Source organism: Belonocnema kinseyi, chromosome 7, assembly GCF_010883055.1.
Source record: "Belonocnema kinseyi isolate 2016_QV_RU_SX_M_011 chromosome 7, B_treatae_v1, whole genome shotgun sequence".
Taxonomy (NCBI): domain Eukaryota; kingdom Metazoa; phylum Arthropoda; class Insecta; order Hymenoptera; family Cynipidae; genus Belonocnema; species Belonocnema kinseyi.
Window position 1 is genome coordinate 68,628,493 of NC_046663.1, and position 10,602 is coordinate 68,639,094.

The window sequence follows — 10,602 nt, forward strand, 5'->3', positions numbered from 1 at the left end:
TTCTAAGCTTGTTGATCTCTTTTCAAATTAGAGCGATAGCGATTCTTTACAAGTGACCTCTAAAGTTTTGTATTATGTGGGAAACCCACACAAGCTTACTCAAAAACTGATTTTTGAAGGACGAACACTACGTACAATCAATCTCAATAGTTGTCTATCTTTAAAACGAATGATAAAATCAACGAAAAAAGATCTATTATTAATTTCTGTAAACCTCGATGGCTTCTAAGCACACTTTAAAAAAATAACTCAGGTTAAAATTGTATATTTAACAGTAGTTATTTAAAGGATTAGTTTTTCCTTTCTCTTTAGGGAATAGTTAACATTTTTAATTATTCATAATGATTTTATTTTTAAAAATTAATTAAGAAAGCATACAGTTATTATTGTTATAATCAATCGTAGTTTAAATTTTAATTAACACCTCCCAAATAAAATTGTAGAGAATCCTTTGAAGAATAAAATAAGGCGTTGATCATTATGGGTAAAAATCATTTTAAAGATAGGTAACTTTTGAGATTAAGTGTACATATTGTATATCCTTAAAGCTCTATGCAGTTGCAGCTTACAGACTAATATTATATACTGAAAAATACCATTTACTGTGTATAATTTCATATAATCTTCCGGCATAAACCATTTTGGTGTAGTATTTAACTATGTAGAGTTCACAATATGAATAAGCATGTGAAGTGTTTTGTCGTTTAATATTAACTATGTAGACTATATTTCTATAGAATAGTGCTCCTTCCAAGTAGCGCATTACACATTTTTTATTGTTTATTTTATGAATTCTAAAGTCAAATTTTTCTTTGTTAAATAAGTTGAAAGATATCAAAATTCTAAATAAAATAAGCACGAAATGAAGTAATTTTGTGAATTTTTTAAGAAGCTTATGTAAAACTCATTTAATTTGTAATACAAAAATTTAATAGCATGTGAAATAATAGGCATTTATTAATTTCTTTGGATCACATTAAAGTTAAAATTCTGTGTAATCGTTCAAATTCATTAGCGTCACATAAAAAATGCAAGACAAAAATTGTCCAATTATGCATCTAAGTGCCTGGAAGTCTTCAGAAATCTATACATTCGAAGGAAGACAAGGACACTGAAACATTTTTATTTCAGATTTTATTAAAAATTAAAGAAAAACATTATTGTTGGCAATAGCAAAATTAAAATTATAATTTGTTTTTAGAATTTAGTCTATTGTCAACATATGGTTCAAAATTTATTTTTAACTTTTTAAAACTTTATTTAAAAATCTCAAATGTTAAAAAAAATATCAAGATTATTTAATTGATTAAATAACGTATTATTTAATTAAATAATATTGAAATCATTAACGCTTGTACTAGGCTTACATTACTTTCAAATTTTCATTCACATTTTCTACAATCTTAATGGTGTTTTTAATGCACAATTATTACAATTTCCTTTGTCAGTCAGGAATAATGTAGAGAGTATAGATAAGCGGTTACCGACCTTGCACTTGGTTGCGCGGAAAAAAATGTATAGCTTAACCAGCAATATTTATTCTTGATCTGGCAACAGATATAGTTGAAAGTGAATCAATGCAATTTGTAAAATCTTTCAAATAGGGATTTGCAGCATAATTTATTTGTTCTATTATCATTAATGAATCACATGTTTAAATCCCTTATTAGATATGAATAATTTTCACACAGGTATGAAATTGATAACTGATTTCACAGTTAATGTTAAAATTATAAAAATTCAATAGCCTTCATTAAATTTAAAATAACTGGAAATAATTATGGAACTAGTTTTTAAAATTTTATAATTTTTCATAACTTGATGTGAACTTATTTCAGTTTTCCGTATTTTTTACTAATCGAGATATTGGAGGTCGTATGAATTTTGTATGCTATTCAAAAAAGTCTGCAATCTTCAATTTGTATCCGATTTTCCAGGTTGTTTTCATTTGAACGACATAAGAAAAGCAACATTTAATTAATTTTAAAACTGCTAATATGTTTTTGGTATATGTAGCATATTTTTCATTTAAATTAAGATTATATCCTATTACATTTTTTGTTAAATCTATTTTATTTCTTATTTTATTTGAAAGTCATAATTCAGAGAATTAATACAAAATTTACAATGAATTAAGAAAAGTTACTTTTATTGCATATTTTAAGTGTTGAGAATCAGATTCATAAATATCCAAAATTTAAAAGAAACCTTTAGAAATAAAATTGCTATAAATTACTTTTTCTACACAAGAATATTTAACAAATACATTTACTCCATTGTTTTGTTCCTCTAATATGCCTTTCCTGGCAATTTACGAATACGTAAAAGGAACTCTTATTCCCAACCGATTTTTTATAAGGTAGCATACATTAGTTCCAGAGATGAGCAAATCATTTTGTGAAAAGTAACTTTGTGCTTCGTTGCTTAAACAAACTGTCGCTCTTCCATAGAAATTCTGCTGCATACAGAATTCTTATTTGAATATTTCCTATAATTAATTTTAAGCCCTAATATCTTCTTCTCAAGCGTATATTTTGTCATTAAAAGCTATATTTAGAAGTGTAAGCAATTATAGGTTCTCATACTCGAGAGTTCAAACTACACTTTTAAATCCTCATAACACATTAAAAACATTTTAATCTTCGAAGCCGATCATTTTCTTAATTATCTTCCTTTTTCAGTTTGTAATAAGTTTCAATATATAATTATTTTTCTAAAAAGAAAATCTAAGCCATACCTTGAAAAATTTACTTATAAGCATGCGTGACCCCTCTATAATTATCTTTCTAAAAATTCCAATTGAGAAAAAGTATAATTAAAGAGTATATTTAATCCCGAATGAAGTGTGTCAACAAAACTGTGCCACTTCAACAAGCCTATTCTTTGCATAATTTGAAACAAGTACCAACATAAAATTTCTCATTTTCTGTACTATTTGTCTCCTGGGGTCAAAGAGTTCAATTCACCGCCCGGTGAAACCCAACTTCCTCACAATAAGGAAAGAAACAAAAAATGCAATTTGTCATAATAATGAGTCTATAAATAAGCTTCTTTTTACGAGTCTTCGCAAAAACATAATAAAGAAACTTTAGAAATCCCAGGCCAGAAGCACAATTTCATAGATTTGGTTAAATCTTAACGGAATTCCTAATTCAATTTGTAAATTATAATTCCGCGCGTGATATCAATTTAATGCTCATGTGAAATACCATTTAGGCGTGAACGGTAGTAAACGGTATAAAGCATTGGTTCTTTGGCTTGGCATGAATGGCTTTTAAATGAAAATAATCCTATGGTAATATATGCGGGCCCAGCTTGTGGTCCTTGTAAAGTAAATTTCGACAAGGTGGGCGCGAAACATACAGTAATGAGACAATGATCGCGATTTGACGTAACAGGCATACGGAAATACAAGAGTGAGCCGTAATAATTGCGTGCTGGATAAGTGACGAACAACAAAAAAATCATTCCACTTTCACTGGTACTTGATTACATCCCAAGAATCGGGTTCCTCCTCTGCTCCTTCGTCTTTTTGTGGCACCATAAAAACGGGGAATGGCAACAATCTTGACCCAATTCGAGCAACCATTAAGAGGGTTCTTCCTTTCCATGTAACTTTCATTTTTTGAAACCACTGCACCGTCATAAATTCACTTGACGGGCTTCCACGAACATAAAGGATTGTATTTCATAGAAAAAAATCCTCTTGTGGGAAAAAATGCCTGAAAAATGTTTGGGGACAAAGACTGCTAATTTTCTCCTTTTTCAAGCGTAATTATCACCTGTTGATGCTGCTGCTAATTTTCTTTACGATCGGTATGTATTCTTTTATGTCCAAACGGAAACATATCAGAGTTTTTGCACATTTATATTATTTTGCGATTCTGAATCACAGGGATTATTTTTTTATTTAATAGTCAGAATAACTATTTACATTATTTTATTTTTCTTGCATATTCCGACATATCTAATAATGCAAAGCTTAATAGTGCAAAGAATTTTTTATTTTAAAACTTACATAGAATTTTCCCATTTTAAATTCTTCATATTTTTTAAATAAAAATTTTCCCAAATTGGACACTTCCCATTTAAATTTAATAGGATTCTACTTTCAAAATTAATTAATTGAGAAAACTATATAAATTCGATTGTTTTAATTTATCTTTTTAAAATCTATTTTCGTTCAACTTTGAATGATTTGAAATTGTCCGTGTCAGATTTTGTTTTCTTTAAATTACTAATTGCTTAAACACGCGCCATTTGAAAACTCAGATATTTAAATTCAAAATTTTCAGAATGTCGCGATATTATTTAAAGAATTTTTTAATTAATATTAGCTTTGATTAATTTTTCAACATTTAACATTTCCAGTTTAAAGTGCTACAATTAATAAAATTCTAATTTTATGTTTTCATCATTTCTATTGAAAAATGGTCCAATTCTTAAAGCATAAAATTTGTACTTATCCATTTCTAGATTATGTGCAGATTGAAATATTAATTTCTGAACAGCTCTGGTAAAAAAAATTATTTCTTAATTTATAATATTAATGTTTCAAATTGTTTAGACATTCAATATATTAATTCACAGGCTGATTATTTTTTAATAAATAAAATTCAGTTGTTTTATTATTTAAGGGTAATGCTCAAAATTTTCCAAGTTCGAATGTTTTTTAAATCAACTGATCTAAGAATGTATGTTTTCAATTAACAATTTGTCCAGTTCAAATCTTACGTTTTTAAATTTTATGGTTTTAAACTTAAGACCTTTTTAATTTGGAATTTTTCAAAAACTGTTGACTTGAAATTAATCAATTTACTACACATCTAGTTTACATACAATCCTACAAGGCAAAAACTTGACCACATTAGGTCCTAGTCATTTTTAACTTTTCCTTTAAATCATAAATTTTTTCTTAAAATATCTCAGTAAAGTACTTATATCAAAATAAGTCTTATTAGCTTTAAAATTCTCTTTTTGAATACATTGGGCTGAAGAAATTGATTTTTAAATTGCCTAATTCAATTTTTATTTAAATAATTTATTTAAATATGCAAGATACGGAAAAACTATTAGCGCCGTTCGATTCTGCAAGAAAACTTACATGAATTTCAGGTATTGGACAAATTTAACTCCTACCCACTTTGTTATTTTATAGTATAATTAACGAATTCTATATCATATAATTATTTATTTATACTGTACCGCCAAATGGGTCTGTACAAAATCGCGAAACACATAGACTTTACGCAATTTATTATTTTATTATTATTACACCATTAAGCCATTTCCCTTTCGGGGTAAGCGTGACTCACTCGGTAGGGGAAAGGAGTAGTTTGTGGAAGGGATAGAGATTTTTCAGATTGATCCAGAATTCTCGTGCTATTTAAGTAAATAACACGTTCGTTCCGCAACACTGCTCCGACCCAGGTTGCTGATCAATCTCTCTAGCAATTACCCCAAGCGAAGAACCTCACGAAGAAGTTAAGAAAGGTTCCCCACTTGGGTCCATTAGCGGCCAAGGTCTTTTGTTTCAAGCGTCATTCACTCTACTGAACTCTTTTTATTAACTATTTGCCGTCATACTTTCCTGTCCTGACATACTTCTCCAGCTTCTTTTATGTCCATGCATTTTTTCATGTAGGCTGTCGTGTTTCTGTGACTTCTTATGTCTCTACTAACTAGAGTCTCATTCACACATTCTAACCATTCTTTCCGCGGTCTACCTCTGGGCACGCTGCCATTTACTTTACCTTGATACACTTGTTTCGTTAGTCGTTCATATGGCATTCTCTCAACATGTCCGAACTATCTTAACCGATTTCTTTCCCATATGTCTACTAGCGTCTCTTCTGCACCACATTCTTTTAGAATTATCTCGTTACTTACTTTGTCCATCAGGGTTTTCCCGCATATTATGCGCATGAATCTCATGTCAATTGCGTTAATTTTACTCTTATCTTTTTCTTGATAAGTCCATGTCTCCCTACCGTATAGTACAGTCGGTACAAATATAGAATTTTGTATTGCTGTTTTAGCTTTATTTGATATATTTTTACTTCTGATAAGGGGAACTGCTCTACCAATAACCTTCTTACCTTCATTTATTCGTCTATCTAATTCCTCATCTATCTTCCCGTCCCTAGTAAATAAGCTACCAAGGTATACGAACTTATCAACTTGTTCAATTCTCTCATCATTTAATAAAATATTGCATAGTGTTTTCTCACTCTTTCCTTCGAACACCAAAAAGTCAAATAGCGCTCTTAGTTGTTCCACATTTAGCATTTTGAGCTTTCTATTTGTCCTGTAACATTTTTTTTGCATTTCGCTGATATATTGTATATTAATTAGAGTGTAAAGAAACATTTTTTTTTAATAAATTTTTTCATAGCACTTACACGATCATGTCTGCCGGCTAATTTTAATGAGCATTTTCTCGGAAAGTATTCATTTTTTTATAAATTCCATAAAATATCCAAAGTATTTCCAAATTGAAAAAAAATCATTCTAATTTTGAGAACTTCTTTTGCTCTCCTGAAATTTTCTTATTCCACTTACATGATTCTATCGTAACTCCCTTCAAAGTAATAAAAATAAATGATTATAAACGGATATCACTTATATTGGGTTTAAAAAAATAAAAATAAAGAGTCGAGTTCAATATTTTGGAGTTAAGGGTTTAAGAAATCACTTCAAGTTTGTCGTATAAATATTTTGTCTAGTCACGCCGCATAACCATTTTAGGATAAGCTCGAAAATAATTATTTAAACTATTCATTATGCAGGCTAAATTAATTCAAAATATAAAATAAAAGGATATCTTGAAATGCTGAAATTAAAATCAAATCAAAAGTTGTAGAAAAAACTTGTTCGAAATCCCAACTTATTAGACTTCAGAAGCTTAAACTTGTCAAGAGATAAGAAGATATAATTAAAGACATATTAGTTATCTATTAAGAACATGTGAAGTCTTTTAAGAATTTCTCTTTTTTCTCTTTGGCGCTTTTTTAAAGAAACTAAACCAAAGATGGAATTAATTTTAGTTGGTGCGAGAATTCAATTAATGAAATTGATCTTTTTCAGGTATTACTGGGGTGCCTACTCATTGTCTCCGCCCTCGGAGAACCGGTTCGTAAAAAAAAAGAGTAAGTTCCTTTAAATCAAATAAAAATTCACAGCTATAATATGGATTAAATTTTCATATTGTTCGGATTTTGGAATCTAAATATTCTCAGTTTCACCTCAACTATTTCCTTTTCGATAGTTTCAAGTTTCTGACGAGAGAAAGCGGTTTTGAGAAATTTCTATAATTATTTCTAACAGAAATCGAATTTACATACTGATTGACACACGTTTTCTACAGAAATTTTAAAAACATGTTTGTTAGATATTTTCTATGGTGGAGTTCAAATAGAATCAGTAGTTCATCAATTTGTAAACGAGGCTTTAGAGTAAAATATTCAGAAAGCCAAATTCTTTTTATCATGCAAAGGCAATTGAAATAATCTCATGATTATTAGAATTTCGTAAAAATCTTGTGCAATAATGTAGAACATGATTATAAAATAATGAGTGGTCATGTCGCTCATTCACAATTTTTTTTAATAAGAGAAAGCGATCCATATTAATGTTATGGGGAGGAGAGCACCGATGATAAAAAATGGATTTCGCCACAAGCGAACTATTATTACACTACTTACGGAAAGATATTAGGCCTTTCACTTATTTCTTATTACGCAATATCATATAAACTTATATTTATATGAAAAGAATCAATTTTAAATTTAAATGTAATTTTTAGAGCTCCACTACCGCAGTACGGACCACCACCAGCATCTTACGGAACTCCTGATGTGGGTTTAAGTAACTCATACGGTGCACCGTCATCCGTACCATCGGCATCCTATGGTGCCCCATCAGGAGGTGGAGATTCTGGATCCTTTGGACATGATCACGTATCGATCAGTGGATCTTTCGGCAGTGGTCATAGTTCCGTAGGGGGTTCCTACGATAGTGGCCTTGGATCCATTGGAGGTTCCTTTGGTGAAGACATTTCCAGTAGCTATGGGGCCCCACCCCAAACCTACGCACCAGCTCAAGCCTATGGCCCTCCAGCTCAATCTTATAGTCCACCAGCACAATCCTATGGGTCACCAGCACAATCCTATGGTCCCCCAACCCAATCCTATCGTCCCCTTGCTCAATCCTATGGTACCCCAGCTCAATCCTATGGTACCCCGGCTCAATCGTATGGCCCCCCAGCTCAACCCAGTACTCCCGAAGGCAAATGGGAGAAAAAACTAACCTGGAAGCCAGATTTGAAACAAGTCTGGAAGACACAGTCAAAACTCACCTGGAAACAGGAATGGAAGAAGGTCCAAGTTCCAGTCTGGAAGGAAGAACAGGTACCAATCTGGAAAGAAGAAAAAGTTTCTCAATGGAAAAAGGTACAGAAGCCAGTTTGGAAAGAGGTTCAGGTACCTATCTGGAAAGAGGTCCAGGTACCATCATGGAAAAAGGTCTGGAAGCCTATCTGGAAAGAGGTTCAAGTTCCAATTTGGAAGGATGTACAGGTACCAGACTGGAAAAAAATCTGGCAACCAGAATGGATCAAGATTGGAATTCCCGGGGAGCGTCTCGTTGGAAAGGATAATGAGGGCTGGCAATACACTAGCCATGATCTCTGGAAAAAGAAGCTGATTTGGAAACCAGTCTGGAAGAAAGTTTGGCGTACTGAGAAGAAGCAAGCCTGGGTTACTGATAAGAAATTGGAATGGAAGCCTGAGTGGAAGCAAGAGTGGAAGACAGAAAAGAAGCAGGCTTGGCAAACAGACAAGAAATTGACCTGGGAAGAACAGGATGTTCAAGTTTGGGTGCCTCAGAAGAAGCAAGTCTGGGTGACACAGAAGAAACAAGTCTGGAAAGATGAATGGAAGAGTAAATGGGTACCAGTTACGAAACAGGTTCAGGTTCCTGAGTGGAGCAAGACATGGAAACCAGTCTGGGAAAAAGTCTGGGTACCTGCACCGGCACCGAGTCATCATCAAGAAGATCAAGGCTACAAGTACAAATAAGTCAGATGAAGTCAGAAATCAGAAGTTTTCAGATTCTCCGTTTGTTTATAGTTCTGTACGAAAGGGAACTAGATTGCCTGACCCCAGGTTGAAAATCCCTTTAAATTATCTATAAAAGTCCTTTTTTACGAACTCAGTTTTATATATAAATTATAGATCAGCATTTTAGTCTGGAAATGTATGAATGGGCAAGAGTCTAGTCGACTTTTGAAGTTCACAATCTGTGGAAGTTTAGCTGTATTGAGGGAGTAGACTTGATTATTTTAATGGGATGATTATCATCTTCTTGGGATAAACAAGAAAAATGGTGGAAACAACGTCCAACTCAATAGAGAAAGTTACATAGAATCTTGAAATACTCGAAATAATTTTAATCGAGGCTTCTGAAGGATTGTACAAATAAAGTCGTTCATATATTAAAAAACGATCAATTGTTTGAAGATTGACAGGAAAAACTGTATGCCGCGGTGTGATACCTAAATGAGCAGCATAATTAGATTATTATCTTGTTTGTAAATAATGTTAAAATGTTCGAGACTGTGCGGAGAGCCTTAGGTTTAAGATTTTTGTACGATTCGAAAGTGGTATTTTAATACGAATAAATATGTTTTTTCTATAATGTGAGTTTTTATTCGAGGATAGTAACTCAGATCCGTTGATGAGTTATTAGATTAGATAATTAGAAGAATATGAAGGATTTAATTGCCTCTATTATATCGTGGCAATGCTGATTCCTGAATGGATATACTATTCTAATAGTCTCATTACTGAATATGATCCTTCCACTCTCATAAACGCAATTATGTCGGGCTTCTCAGATTGAGCTTCTATAAGGAATATGATTAATCAGAGGTAATGAAAATTGACTTTATATAACATCCATACTAAGTGGGTAGAAACATGTGTTCAATAAATTAAGTAGATTAACAAAATTAAGAGCTATGTTTGTTTCTAAATTTAGCAAATTTTGCAGTGATGTATTTAAACCATGCATTTTTGCAATTATGCATTTAAACCATGCATAGGGGATGAAACTTAATTAATTTTATTTTTAAACAAAAATTCGTTGAACCATTTTATCATAATTTTCTTGAACTTACTAGGCAGTCTGATAAGTACCTAAAAATTCTAAGAGATGGCATTAGTATTAACTAATGTGAACCATTTTCGTCGAGCTTGATTCTTCAAATGACGCCTGTCAAAACTTCAGCTATTTATGTTTACGCATTTACAAGTTACAGCACTGAGAAGCGACTAGCCTCCGAGTTTTTTTTAATATGGAAAAATCTTAGTTTCGAGTTTTGATCAAACACTACTATCGTCGCAAGAAAACGATATCGGAGACCAAGGCCAAGCTGGATAAGTATTACCCGGACTCTGCACCGTCGATTGGAACGATTCATAAGTGGTTTACCGAGTTTCATTGTGGCCGTACGAGCACAATTGATGCTGAACGATCTGGGCGCCCAAAAGAGGTCACTACACCAGAAAATGTCGAAAAAATCCATGATATGATGTTGAATGA

The 10,602-nt window shown here is 31.9% G+C and overlaps 1 protein-coding gene across 1 annotated transcript in view; it reads left to right on the top strand.

The window, feature by feature from the left end:
* Positions 1 to 9,696, top strand: part of LOC117177245 (golgin subfamily A member 6-like protein 22) — a 10,148-nt gene extending 452 nt beyond the window's left edge. Inside the window, exons 2-3 of the mRNA XM_033367827.1 lie at positions 7,087 to 7,148; positions 7,805 to 9,696. Coding sequence (XP_033223718.1) covers positions 7,087 to 7,148; positions 7,805 to 9,077 — 1,335 coding nt within the window. The 3' untranslated portion in view covers positions 9,078 to 9,696. The remainder of the gene's footprint in view (positions 1 to 7,086; positions 7,149 to 7,804) is intronic.
* The last annotated feature ends 906 nt before the right edge of the window (positions 9,697 to 10,602 follow it).